The sequence below is a fragment of the Ranitomeya variabilis genome, chromosome 7 (genome assembly GCF_051348905.1).
Source record: "Ranitomeya variabilis isolate aRanVar5 chromosome 7, aRanVar5.hap1, whole genome shotgun sequence".
Classification (NCBI taxonomy): Eukaryota; Metazoa; Chordata; class Amphibia; order Anura; family Dendrobatidae; genus Ranitomeya; species Ranitomeya variabilis.
Window position 1 is genome coordinate 36,401,335 of NC_135238.1, and position 14,681 is coordinate 36,416,015.

At 45.3% G+C, this 14,681-nt stretch overlaps 1 protein-coding gene across 1 annotated transcript in view; it reads right to left on the reverse strand.

Moving 5' to 3' along the window:
- Positions 1-759: 759 nt before the first annotated feature.
- LOC143785746 (cytochrome P450 2K1-like) overlaps positions 760-14,681 on the reverse strand; it is a 37,275-nt gene continuing 23,353 nt past the window's right edge. Inside the window, exons 6-9 of the mRNA XM_077274837.1 lie at positions 7,539-7,680; positions 6,505-6,692; positions 6,204-6,345; positions 760-2,564 (exon numbers count right to left, since the gene is read on the reverse strand). Coding sequence (XP_077130952.1) covers positions 2,377-2,564; positions 6,204-6,345; positions 6,505-6,692; positions 7,539-7,680 — 660 coding nt within the window. The 3' untranslated portion in view covers positions 760-2,376. The remainder of the gene's footprint in view (positions 2,565-6,203; positions 6,346-6,504; positions 6,693-7,538; positions 7,681-14,681) is intronic.

Sequence of the window (14,681 nt, forward strand, 5' to 3'; positions counted from 1 at the left end):
GATAGATGCCCCATATAATGCTCCATGCAGTTAGCTGTGGCCCCATAGATGCCCCATATAATGCTCCATGCAGTTCATTATGGCCCCATAAATGCTCCATATAATGCTCCATGCAGTTCATTATGGCCCCATAAATGCTCCATATAATGCTCCATGCAGTTCTTTATGGCCCCATAGATGCCCCATATAATGCTCCATGCAGTTCTTTATGGCCCCATAGATGCCACATATAATGTTCCATGCAGTTCATTATGGCCCCACAGATGCTCCATGTAATGCTCCATGCAGTTCTTTATGGCCCCATAGATGCCCCATATAATGCTCCATGCAGTTCATTATGGCCCCGTAAATGCTCCATATAACATTGTGCCACATGTAATGCTGCCGCTGCACTAATAAAAAAAAAAAATGACATACTCACCTCTCGTGGCTGCCCGCTGCTTCTCAGCATCCCATCTCTCCACACTGACTGTTCAGGCAGAGGGCGGCGCACACACTAATATGTCATCACGCCCTCTGACCTGCACAGTCAGTGCCAAGGACGCGGAAGACGGAGCGTCGGTGGAACGCGGAAAGGTGAATATGAAATACTCACCTGCTCCCGGCACTCCTGACACGGTCCCTGCATGTCCCACAGTCTCCGGGTGTGGCAGCTTCTTCCTGTAGTGAGCGGTCACATGGTACCGCTCATTACAGTAATGAATATGCGGCTCCACCCCTATGGGAGTGGAGTCCATATTCATTACTTCAATGAGCAGTACCAGTGACCGCTGAACAGGGGAAGAAGCTGCCGCGCCCGAAGACCTTGGGACATGCAGGGACTGCATGGGACTGCTCCTGTATTCATTATTTGAATACAGGAGCAGGAACTCATAAGGCAGAATCTCCAACAGTGAGCCACAAGTTGCACTGCTATGTATAAGACAATTTACATTTTTAGATCTTAATGGTATTTTTATTTTTTACAGGTAATAATATTCTGATATGTAGAGATACTGTCACGCAACATGTAGGAAAGGCTAAGTGCAACACAAAGGGATAAGGGAAAGGGAACCAAACACTAGGGAAGGGGGGAGTGGAGACCCATAGGCAGATCTAATGTCTCCCTGTCTGCCCTATCATCTCTATAAAGGTTCCGCACTTATCGCCGAGCAGGATACCTAATCCCTGACTGACCCTGGCGATAAGCCCTGCACTGGGAAGGACAGGATGTATGCTAGTCAATCCCCACTACTACTAAAGACAGATGGGATACGCAAACAAGGGGGAACACTTAGCTTGAGTAGACTCAGAGAGAAACTCAGAAGTCCTCTAAACACCAGAGAGGAAGATATCCGACTGCTATAGTTCATAGCCACCACAGGGAACTGGAAATAGAAATATCAACCGCGCCTTCCAACAGCAAGCTGGGAGTTATATACACCCCGATCCAGATGTGTCAACTAGAGCCAGGGGAGATTGCCACTGGGTCCTAAAGTCAGAAGGCCCAGGAAGACATCTGCAAAGCAAAGTGCTGAGACCTTCTGCAGTCAGATGTAGAGCGACAGTCTGCAGTCTCTGAAACACCCGTGACAGATGCATAGCTATATACCAGTACATTATTTCCTGCATTCATGCGTAATAATACCAGCAGCAATTACAATCATTCACTATAGCTGGAAGCCCCATAGAGCACTTTCCTCTGATGTTTTATGCCATTGTGTGTAATGACCTTTTTACAGGACTTCCCTTCTCCTGAATGTTTGCACTATTATCAGTCAAGGTGATGGGGAAAGGCTCAAGGGTCCTGAATGGTGATCTACATGTGCCAACCAACCTAGAAAAAGATCTGCCAACACTCAATCGACCAACAACTATCTCTCGTAACTTCCCAAAATATATGTGTGCTTGGTTTGTTTCCTGACATCATTAGTTGGTGGAAAGTCAGGAGGCCCCTATACAGATTAGATGTTTGTGTGACTTTAACCTGACCGGTATGAGGATCCTAAAAGTTCTACTCTATTTTCTGTCCCAGAAATTAAAGGCACAAGATGTCAGGAGAAAGAAAAAACAAATCTTACAAAATATAAACTATGCACAGTTACAGCACATTAAAATTTTTATTTGTGCCAGAAGATACACCTAATAAAAAAAAAGCCTATCAGCGTTTACCATAATAAAACGATTCCTTTAGTTTAAAGGTTGATTAAGATAATTGGAGGCCATCGCAAGATTTACTCTACTAAGCTTTGGGAGCTGTGCTTTGTTTCATTCAATGACACAACTTTCAGCTAAAGATATTTAATAGTGAGATTTAAAAAAGTACAACATTAAATATATTAAAACATAACCAAGAAAAAAAACTGTCTCTGTGCTGTCTCTGTTTTTCACCCGAAACTAATAGTTTGGCTTCGCACAAGTCATGTATGGTGTGGGCACTAATGTGAATCCAACGGCAGGCTTGAGACTCAGGTCTTCTCTGGAAACTGCTGGCGGCGGATAGAAAGTAAATGCTTGAAGAAGTCCAGTAAAAAACAGGAAAAGTTCCATCTTGGCCAAGCCCTCCCCAGCGCAAGCTCTTCTTCCTGTAGAAATGGGAATAGTGAGTTAAAATTGTCATGTTTAAAGTAGATTTTGATTTTGACCCTAACAGTTGTAGTAATTAAATAAATTGGAAATGATGCATACTTTCCAACTCTCTCTGAATGACTGCGAGTCTCCTAGAGAAAAACATGAGACCTCCAGGAAGTCACAAAAGTTTCCTAGAACCCTCTGGAAAGCAACCTTGACTGAATGTTTCTTGTTCATGGCTCCAGGATGTTTCATATCCAGACCAAGCCCCAGCATGCAAAGAATATTACAACAATACTCCATCCTCCACAAGGATACCAATTGAAGGATCAATTCTGGAAAAAGGGTGAAAAATTTGACTTTGCTCCCTTTCGTTGCCCCAGATATGGTTATGGTATTTAGAAATGAATGCTGATCTTCATGAATTTAAGTACCTGAAAGCATGACCAAGCAGTGTATGATGACATTTTTAACTATTGGTTGCAACTCTTTAAAACCCCTTTATGACCTTGGATGTATAGGTACATTCTAGATCATCTCCCTACATTTGATAAGGGCTCTAACGCTAAGCCCGCATCTTTTCCTGCACATGACAGTTGATCTGATCAGCTGTCATGTGCCTCTAACAGCTGCGGGTGGAGCCATTTAACTCACACCAGCCAGAAGCGCGTCATAAGACACGTCCATCAATGCCCCAGTCACGTGACTGCTGGGCACCAAAGTGTTGTTATGACAGCCAAGGTCCGCAAAGACCCCTGTGCTTGACATTGTAAATCTCCTAAGAACGCCGGCCCACTGCCGGCATTCAAAGGAGATGTGAGAAAAGAAAAAAAAAATCGTAGGTGCTCCCCTTTGGTGGAATGAATCCTCAAACAGATGTCAGATGTGAACCACTGCTTCGGGCGATGTCCAGAATGGTGAAGACACCTTGTATTTGTCAGATAAATTTATTAAAAAAAATGAGTATTAAAGATTTTTTCATGGTTACGATAATTAAAAATGCATGAAAACTTTAAAGTCACAACGCGTTTCTTCTTTAGAAGAGCCTTCATCAGGTATATAAAACAAAATGACTTGTGGGGAGTTTTATATACACCCCTATCCAATGTGGGTGTGGTTACAGCTGTGAAAACGTTTGTGTGTTTCCACTTACCTACAAAAAATGTAAAAAAAATTGTGGAATTGCACTTTATTTGCAATTTCACTGCAGTTAGATTTTTTTCCCGTTTCCAGTACAATATATGGCAAAATCAATGGTGTCATTCAAAAATACAACTCACCCTGCCAAAAACAAGCCCTCATACGGCTATATTTATGCAAAAATAAAAAGTTATGGCTCTTGAAAAAGTGAAGCAAACAATGAAAATGCAAAGCAGAAAATTGCCAGATTGTAAAGTGGTTAAATGCATACATGCTTGGGGGATCTGCTAAACAACTGTGCCTTGGTCAGGGTATTTTGTCAAAGGGTCAGAGAAGTAAACTAAATTCGTACCCCAGGTGAAGGAAAACACTGTGAATACTTTGGGAAATGTACTCGCTTTCTTGGGGTCAAATTTGACACAGAACTTTCCTTTATTCACTATATCCAATCACTAACTCATTTTACCTGCATCTTAAAACCATCCCAGAATCTGACCTATCCTCATCTGTAAAACTGCAAAAACACTTACTGCCACTCTTATTCATTCTCATCTGGACTACAGCAACTCTTTACTGATTGGTCTCCATCTAACCAAATTTTCTCCTTTCCAATTTGCCCTGACGGCAGCAGCCAGGGTCGTATTTCTGTGAAGCCGCTTCAGTCATGCCTCTGCCTTGTGCCAGTCATTGCTCTAGTTGCCTATTCACTACAGAATACAATGCAAACTTATGTCTCACTCACAAAACTCTCCACAGTTCTGCACCACCCTATGTCTCATCCTTCATTTCTGTCTATCACCCTACCCACGCACTCTGTTCTGCAGCTCATCTTAGGGTATGTGTCCACGGGCCGTATTACATCCGGAATAGCTGCGGATTGAACGCTGCGTGGAGCCGCAGCGTTCAATCCGCAGCATCCAAATGTTACAGCATAGTGGAGGGGATTTTATGAAATCCCATCTCCACTATGCGTGGTAACACGCATCCGGCGGCCCTGCAATTCTGGACATGCGGCGCGTCTTTTTAGAATGCAGCATGTCCGTTTACCTTGCGGCAACGCTGCACCACTGCAAGGTAAAACACAGGGCCCTATGTGTGGGGTGCGATGATTCCGGATGTGTGCAATGAACACAACCGGCATCATCACGTCTACAGAAGTTTTCTGCTCTGTCCAAAGCACCGGCCATCCTGAACGTGGACATGTACCCTAAGACTAACATCCTCCATAATCCGAACCTCGCACCTCCGTCTCCAAGACTTCTCTCGTGCCTCAGCAGTGTTTTGGAATGGAATACTTTAAAAGCACAGCACTTTAGACAGGCCTATCACCTCAACTCACCAACCCAATTCTCCCCTGTTCCCTCCTTCTAAATGTTATTCCGAATCTGCTCATTCCTAATCACTGTCTCCACATCCTCCGTGCACCCAATAGCGCATGGTAAGTGCACTTAGAAAGATATTGGCTGATAACCGGATCATGCAGCTTTATAAGAAAAGCTTATTTATTGGAAAGATGGCTGGACCATACATGACAAGCAAGTTCTAACTATTGTGTCTCCCACTATTTCAATATAGATTGCAAATGTTCAGGCAGTGCCCTCACTTGTCCTGTAACAGTTGAACTACGCGTTACTTTTGTGATGCAGCGGTAGGACCATACACAGTGAAACGGCAGTGACCCAAGCAAGTTCAAACAAAACATTCTTTTATTGTCTTATCTCACACAGTCAATATAGTATACAGCTTCTTCATACAGTCCATTAATAATGCATGGCTATATGATGCAGTCAATACACAGGCCAAACTTCCCTCTGTCCAGTTTCCCTGGGTGACAGCACGCCGGTAACAAGTCTCTGTACTCACTCAGTGCACTGTACTCTTTATCCTCTGGAGTGCAGCCGGGTACACATAAGACAGCCCAAGACGCAGGGTGTCAGTCTCTCTGGTTCCTTTAGCCTCTGTGTTACTCCACACAGAGAGAGCTCTGCAGACAACTGCCCTGTCTGCTTCCAAGAACACACTGACACCTCCCCCGCTACTACAGGGCTTTTTAATCAGTCACTGCTTCACTATTCTAATTACAGCCACACCTTTGTCTGTAGTACGCCCTCATGGCCTCACTACGCTTCCATGCACATTCTTCAGAGCACATACAGCGCCCCCTAGCTGTAACAGAGGTCACTGCCTCACACTTTGTATTGTTTTTATTGTCTCTACACATCCCCGCTTAATTGTAAAGTGCGGCAAAATATGTTGGCAATATATAAATGAAATTATTATTTTTTAATAATATTATTACTCTAGACTATACTGCAAAAAAATTGTAAAGTGCACATGCATATGCTGAGCATCTTTATAAGACCACAGAACATTTTTGACGTTTTTGGAGGACAAAATATAAGATTTAGAAAACATATATATTATTCCTTGTAAAATTCTGTTAGGGAGTGTTTTGTCAGTTGAATGACATGTAAAATGATTTGATTTTCATCTTAATGGTCCTCATTACTTACCTACTGAGAATGGCATAAATGCATCATGTCGGACAAATTTCCCATTTTCATCCAGGAAGTGATTGGGATTGAACTCATTAGGAGTTTTCCATTGAGTCTTGTCATAGAGAACTGATGTCAGGAATGGAATAACCTCTGTACCCTGTAAACAATAAATCAGCAAATATCTTTTTTATTATATACATTTCATTTAAAAAAATGTGAGGATATTGGGGTGGCTGTGGACCCCATAGCAGTACTTTTTAATAATAGGCAAACACATACAGTACTTGAGCATAAGTACAGTTTTTTATAAACTCACTTTTGGAATGAGGTAACCCCGTAAATATACATCACTTGGAGTTGAATGTGACAGGTTCAATGGGACAATATTGCCAAACCTTTGAATTTCATGTATCACTGCATCAGTATAAGGCATTTTCCTCCGATCTTCAACTGTCGGCAGCTGTCCTGGTTTAATATGTGTTTTAATTTCCTCCTGTACCCTCTCTATAAAGCAAAAGAAAACATTTTGCTTAATTTTGTACTAGCAAAACAATACCAATGCATTTAATTAATAGATTACAGGCTTTTATTATGACTTGTATCTACAGTCAGTCAGTGATGGGGCATGGTTACAGCTGAAGCTCAATATGTACTGAGCAATGACTGAAGCCACACCTTTATGACTGAAAGCCAGAGGCTGCCAAGAGCAATAAAGCAAATTTGCTCACAGTAGCCGAGTTCTCAGTGCTGCAGATGGGCAGCCTTGGGATTCTCTTTAAATGGAGTGAAAATCAAGCATGAGCACTGTTGTTCCATTCATACTCTATTAGACTGCTGGAGATTACGTCAAGAATTCCGGGTATACTCTATCGTGTAACAAAGTTCTAAAGCTTGATGAGGCTAGAAGTTGTTTTTTTATTGGCTATAAAAAAAGCCATTTAAGGTGAAATCTAAATGTCACAGTCCACCACAAATCACACGTCCCCTCTGTCTAGGGTGGGTGGCACTGGCAGCATCATCCAAGAACATTAGAAAATATAAAACATGCAATAAATGCAAAAAATATATGCTAGAATTGTCTCAACTTAATTGATCATTTATGTATACAAGTATTGTAAAACCTGCTTGAGAGAACCACGCAAAACTCCCTTTAAAAATTGACTTCTATAGGGGTGGTCATCAAAAAGAAGGCCATTATACAGTATAAGGAATATGATGCAAAAGTGAATAAATAACAGACAATTTGGATAAAGTGGTAGCCTTCAGGAAGAGGTGATTTGGTGGCCTTTAGAGACTGTACCTGTTCACCTACAGTTTTATAACAATTTTATAATATACAGCAAGAATTACTTTGAATCTCCGGATACTTCATCATCAATAAAATTCCCCACCGGATTGTTGTAGATGTAGTTTCAGTTCCAGCAGTGAAGAGATCCAGGACGGAAGAAACTAGATTTTCTTCATTAAAATATGTCTGAGCTTTTGTTGATTCCTAAAAATACATAACATGAATTTTCCCCATGTTACTATAATCAGCTGGTTCCAAGGCAATTATAACCTTCTTCTGTTTCTTCTAAGGTAGGCACCTTCCCCTTTTTTTTTAACCTGAAACAGCTTGTCACGGAAATGTTCTCATGACTGTAGCTGCTTGAATGGAAAGTACTAAGGCAATTTGTGATATCATTGAAATAGGTCATATTTTAAAACGAAGTACATCAGTATGAAAGAGACATCAACATGCTCCAGCGTAAACATTGATCAGTGGATATGTAACCTCCAAGGTCTGTGCCTCAATACTGTGTGTAACTACCAAGATTGTAGCCTCAATGGGAGGCTGTAACCATTATTGCTTTATTTTCAGTGAATTCCTGTTCTGATTACATCTTTCACATCCTGTGCCTTAGTCAACAAAAATGGTACAGTCAGCACAATTTTGGTAACATAGTGGCAGCTAAAAGTAGCAGTCACTGACAAGTCTGTAGTGACTTAATCCCCCTCGAAACAGAGGAAAGAGATGGCAGAGCATAAAGTAGAGCAAAGTCAGTCATTTCTAGAACTCTGCGATGGAAGAGTCTGTGAGGTTCTCCCAAAAGTGAAAGGCAAAGACTAGGTTATTTTACTTTTGTATTTAAAGCACAGCGGACCCATTGGGAGCAAAGAATGTGGAAGCTGTTAAAAGGGCTGTCAGCAAAGCAACTCAGCAGCAGGGGAGTGTGACCTACTTTCACCTCAACATGGACTCTGTTCCTCCTCTGAGGTCAATCAAAGCTACCAGAGCTAAGAAAGTGAAGGACAAAGTAGCGCCATGTTCCTGCCAAGGTTGGCGCTGGTTTTTAGACTCTCCTTGGCAGTAGTCACTGATCATGGCTGTGCCATAATAGATCAGAGCTAAAAAATAAAACAGCAAATACGAAATAAAAAGCACATATGCAGTAACTAAAGTTACTGATTTACACATAATTTTTGAGCATACAAGTTAACATCAGATTAACTGTTCTCTGGATGTTTCTAGTATTGTGTATTGCATAACCCCAGGTAACCAGTCATTCATGAAATTAAAGCGAACCTTTCACTAAGAATGTGCCTTCAATAATTGAAGCATTGGAGGACAGGACAGGGAAATGCATTTCCAATTGTATCTACTCATTACTGGTGTTCTGTTTTGCCAAAATTCATGTTTTATTTGTGAGAAAATTGGGCTCGCAAGTAGTGTTGAGCCACCCCCCTAGTGTTCGAGTTCGGTTCGTCGAATTGGGGCGTGTTCCAAAAAAGGTGTCCAAAAGCTGACAAACTGCTCAGAAGACACAACAAACACATGGAAAAGTCACAAGTACATATAGTCATGAGAAAAGAAAAGAGGTGGAGGAGTAAAAGGAGGAGGAGACACAGATATAGGCATGTCATGTCCTTCTAAAATCAAGAAAGGCTGGAGTAAAAATCTAAAATCAGCCTACCAACACCCAGACATCGCGACAAAAAAGTAAAAAAAAATAAAGATGTTTAGGTAGAATGGCGGGTCCATTCAGAACACTTTCCTTAGAAGATGTAGTGGTATCCCTGTTGGGAGTCGTGCCAAAAAAGGAACCCAATACATTCAGACTAATCCACCATTTGTCATATCCAAGGGGCAGGTCAGTAAACGACAACATTGACGCGGAACCAAGTACAGTACTATATACTGTACCTCCTTTGATAAGGCAATCAGGCGGGTCAAGAAGTTGGGAAGGGGCACCCTAATGGCCATAACATACATTGAGGGGGCGTTCTGGTTACTACCTGTGCCTCCGAATTGTGTCCACCTATTGGGCTGCTTCTGTGAAAGAGCCTACTACATAGATCGCAGTTTGCCCATGGGGTGCTCCATATCCTGCTCACTATTTGAGGCATTTAGTTGCTTCTTCGAATGGGTCGTCATGGACGTTTCTAAGGGGGCACATATTATCCATTATCTCGACGACTTCTTATTCCTGGGCTCAAAAGATTTGCCACAGTGTGAATACACATGGTAGTCCACCTGTGAGAAGGAGAGAGCTGGAGGGAGAGCGGACACCCCAGAGCCGAGGGGTTAGATTGAGAAAGGAAGAAGGCGGTGTAGCTTGCTTCATGGGTGGGATACTCTGCTGAGTAGCAGACACTGCTACTAGGCCCAAAGTATTACCTGGGCTAGATGCAGTTAAAAATTAGTACTTAGATAAACAGGCAGTGTAGCTTGCTTCATGGGTGGGGTACTCTGCTGAGTAGCACAAAATGCTGCTAGGCCCAAAAGGTTTTCCTGGGCTAGATGCAGTTAAAAATTAGTAATTAGATCTACAGGCGACGTAGCTTGCTTCATGGGTGGGGTACTCTGCTGAGTAGCAGACACTGCTATTAGGCCCAAAGTATTGCCTGGGCTAGATGCAGTTAAAAATTAGTAATTAGATAAACAGGCGGTGCAGCTTGCTTCATGGGTGGGGTACTCTGCTGAGTAGCAGACACTGCTACTAGGCCCAAAGGATTTCCTAGGCTAAATGCAGTTAAATATTATTAATTAGATAAACAGTCGGTGTAGCTTGCTTCATGGGTGGGGTACGCTGCTGACTAGAAGACACTGCTACTAGGCCCTAAGTATTGCCTGGGCTAGATGCAGTTAAAAATTAGTAATTAGATAAACAGGCGGTGTAGCTTGCTTCATGGGTGGGCTACTCTGCTGACTAGCAGACACTGAAGCTTTGGAGCAGACCTCTGAATCCCAGGCCATAGTATGAGTAAACAGCTCTACAGACTCAACCATCTGTGTTACCCCAAGCCATAATATATGTAGTTTCTAAAGGTTAAAAGGGGTGGGGGAGCGACCCCACCCACCTGAAATTGACGATGCCGTTGGAGCGCCCCCACACCGCCGCAGGGCCGAGGGGTACCCGGAGCCGGGCCTCAAGGTCTCAGTCCTGGGGTTGTCACGGTGGCTAGACCCGGTCCGTGGCCCTGTCTGTCAGTGGGGGACGTCCGGTGCAATAAGTGATGTTGTAGCGGTGCAGTTGTGGGGTGCAGGTCGCGGTAAATAACGAGGACACCAGGTTGCAGTCTCTTTACCTCTTTACTGAAGCTCTCTGGGTCCTCAGTCCGGAATACGGCTCACCAGGCTGCGCAAGTCCGGCCGGTCCAATGGCACTTCCAGAGCTCTCCTTGCAGGTGGAAATCGGTGCCTTCCTTCTAGCGCTATGTGTTGCAGTCCTTCCCTGCTGTGCTTACGGAAAGTACCCCACAACTGTTGTGTCTGTTTCTCGTGTTCCCTCACAACAACTTAATTCGCAATGATCTTCCTCGTCCCTCCAGATACTATGGTAGGAACGCACCCGTATGACGGGGAGGCTCGGAGATCTTCCGGGACTCTATCTGCGCCCCTCTCCTGTTGGTACCCCCCTTTGCCTTCCTGGGTGATGCGTGAGACAGTCCGCCTCAAGCTAACTGCCCTGCCGTAGGTCTGAGGTATGGCTTGAAACTCTTTACCTCCTCGGCGTTCCGGCCACCGGTAGTGCGCCTCAGTAAGGTGCTGCCTCTTTCAGCACAACCCTCACTGGTATCTCCTTTCGCTTGATTTCGTTTCTCACTCAGCACAATCTATCTCGCTTCTTAGTCCTTCCTTGGGCACCGCCGCTATGCTGAGCAGGCACGGTCCCTTTACGTTCTTTCCATGCCAAGCCTCTGCCAGGATCCCACCCCTGGCAGAGACCCTACAGTCTCTCCCTTCACAACACCCTCTGCCACCAGGTGTTGCTCTGTTCAATCCCGTCAGCGTTCTCTCTAACTTCCTGCCTGACCCCCAGTTTACCCACTATGGTGGGGAGTGGCCTAATGAATAGCACCCTTAGCTCCCCCCGGAGGCCCAGCTGTGAAATGTATTGGTGACTGTGATACCTGCTCAGAGAACTCCTTCCGTGCCATCGAACGCAGCATGGCCCCCCTTAGTGGCTGAACCATGCTACTGCAACGACCAGGACTCTGGGGCGCTGCACTCCCCCCTGGTTAAACACAGTACTCCGGGACTGGGAAGAAAAACAACAATACAGGTTAGCAAAAAGACATACAATTTTGTTGAGTGCAAATAACAATAAGTATACTTAAGTAGGCTTCCCTTTATGGGAGGTGAGGACACTTGTAACGTTACAAACATAATTAACCTTATAATTTACAGAGTATAAATAACTTCTGTTACCCAACCGGGTATTCTATTTAGTGCAATTTTTGAAATAATAACTTAACATTGCCTTTAAGAAACTCACACTCTTAGTCTATCAAAGGCCTTCCTATAATCACATTATAAGGCATTTCAACTTTACATTCTCCTTCTTGTGAACCTGCAGGACCGCCTGTCCCTACGGCACCAGGCCTACTGCCTCTCCTTTCTTCTACAGGACCGCCCTGTTCAGCCAGGGCCTACTGCCTTTCGCTACTATACACAGTATAGACATAACATTCCTTTCGGTTGAAGAACTCTGAGCCAGCTCTACTCGGCCCCTTTAAGGACTCACTCTCTAACCCCTACGGGTTCACTCTCTGTCCTTAGCAATAAAGTAACTTTTCAATGGGGACGCAGGGTTTACCTTCTATCCTCACCCACATTATTACTTCTCTTACTTTCAACTATGCAGACCTCTACTTCTACCCCTACGGGCTCTCTGCATCTTTCCTGTCTTCAAAACATTATTCAAATTTCACATTTTAACAAATTCAACACATATAACTCGGCATGTAAAACAGTTACATTTCTTTTCAAGGCATCATTATGGCATTACTGTTCTGCAACAGTATCTCTCTCAAGTTCAGTTTCTCACATCCCCTTTAAGAGGAGACCAAGTCTTTCTAAGGTAGCTCGTCTTCTCAGCCTACCAGCCCATGCAAAGGTTCCGGTATGGTATCTTCGCAAAGTGTCTTTAACTAGAACCGGTAGGAAAGGTATCTTCACAAAGTGTCTTTGGCTCAAACAAATAGGGCAAATATCTTCGCAAAGTGTCTTTGGCTAAAACCAGTAGGGAGCACCTTTAAGAAGGTGCAAACTATTTACAAGGGAAGTTCGAATCATGCACAGTCCATGATTTCTGCAGTTCTTTAAACTTGTGCAAAAATTTTAGGAAAGGAAAACAAACAAAGAGGATCCCGGGTGAACAGAGGGATCCATTAACCCTGGGCGGGTTTAGCAGCAACTTAAAGGAATAAAAGACAAACAGTAACTATTTACATTTTCATAAAGTGACTCTTCTTTCAGAAGTTTCCATGAGGCGCCTCCTGGCGGGCGGACCCCTGCAATCCAGGTTTCAGGTCCACTCCCGCTGCCAGATACACCCCATGGGTTCGGGTCTGTTGCACGACCAGGTCGTGCGCGGCGATCAAGGTCTGTGTTCCCACTTCTCTCTGTGCTGGCACATCAGGGACATTGATCGCCCGCAGAGGAACTTCTTTAGCCACTACGGTGGTTGCGGCGATCGGGTGGCAGATCGCTAGTTCTGTGGTTGGGCAGGTGGAGGCGACCAGGGTGGTTACAGGTCGGTCACACGGCGGCACTTTGGCTACAGGGGCTGGTTTCTCTTTCTTGTAGACGTTCAGGGCGAACCACCCCTTTTCCCCAAAATGCCGGGTGTAAGTAACACTGTCTCCCGGATAGAGGTCTCGATCGGGGTGACCCTCTCTAAGGTGTGACTCAACATCCCGTCGGTTAACAAAGACCTCCGCGTATAGCCCCGGTTCTTTAATGAAGCCCCAGCCTCCTTGGAGTTTAAAGACAGTGACGATACCCTGCCTACGCGGGGCCTGGTGAGTGGTGGGGTCCTTACGGGCCCGGTCCTTGACCGCCAAATCTTTTTGATGGTAGGCCTCCCGTTTAGCCTGATGTGCTTTCTCTTCCTCTCGCCACCGCTGTTCTAGCTGGATCTGGTATTCCTCCCAGCTTAGGGCCTGTACCATTTCTCCCTTCTGGGTCTCCACCCCGGGGAACCCCATGAGATTGGATCCAGGGTTCACCCAGCGGCACACCGTGCGCTCCGCGCTGACCTCACACGGCAAGGGAGTAGGGGTGATTGGGGCTCGCATACGGTGTTCCATGCCCGTGGCTTCCTCCCATGGTAACAGGCGCTGAAGTCTATGGGTCCCCGGGAGAGGTGGTGCTACTACGGGACCCACTAACACACCCTCTGCTAGTGGGGTAGGATCGGCGGACTCACCCACTGGTACGATTCCACCTTCTGCGACAGGTCCCGTTGGTTCTTCCGATGTCCGGGAATCCACTGCCGGTCCTACCTGATGCGGGGCCTGGACTCTCACATGCAGTTGGAGGAGCTGGTTATATAAATCCTCCATCTCGGCTCTCAGGAATTTGGTGTTATCCACGGAGGACAAGCCGCTGGGCTCAGCCGGGTAGTCAGGGGAGACTTCCACTTCAACCCCGCTGTCGGGTTCGGAGCTGCTAGCCATAGCGTCCTCCACGTGGGTCGCTTCCTGGTCTTTTTCCCGCTCTCTCCTGCGTGAGCAGTTTCGTTTTCTCTGCCTCCGCCCCCCATTAAGGATTAGGAGGCGGATCTCTGCTGCTGACGGACACGTCCTCACTGCACAGAAATATTTAGACTGGGCGGCCATTACTGTTCGCGCTCTCCAGCTCGGCTACGCCCACTCCACGCCCCTCTTCTCTTCCTGCGCTCTCCTCAGCGCTGCAATGGCGGCGGATTTTGGCGGCAAATGGCACAGCACACAGTCTTGCAATAAAGTACAGTCCAAGCACAGTAAATCACAGTCTCTAGGCACACATGACCTGATTCTTCAGGCTTAAGTAGATCCTGTTCGTGACGCCAAGTTGGAGCGCCCCCACACCGCCGCAGGGCCGAGGGGTACCCGGAGCCGGGCCTCAAGGTCTCAGTCCTGGGGTTGTCACGGTGGCTAGACCCGGTCCGTGGCCCTGTCTGTCAGTGGGGGACGTCCGGTGCAATAAGTGATGTTGTAGCGGTGCAGTTGTGGGGTGCAGGTCGC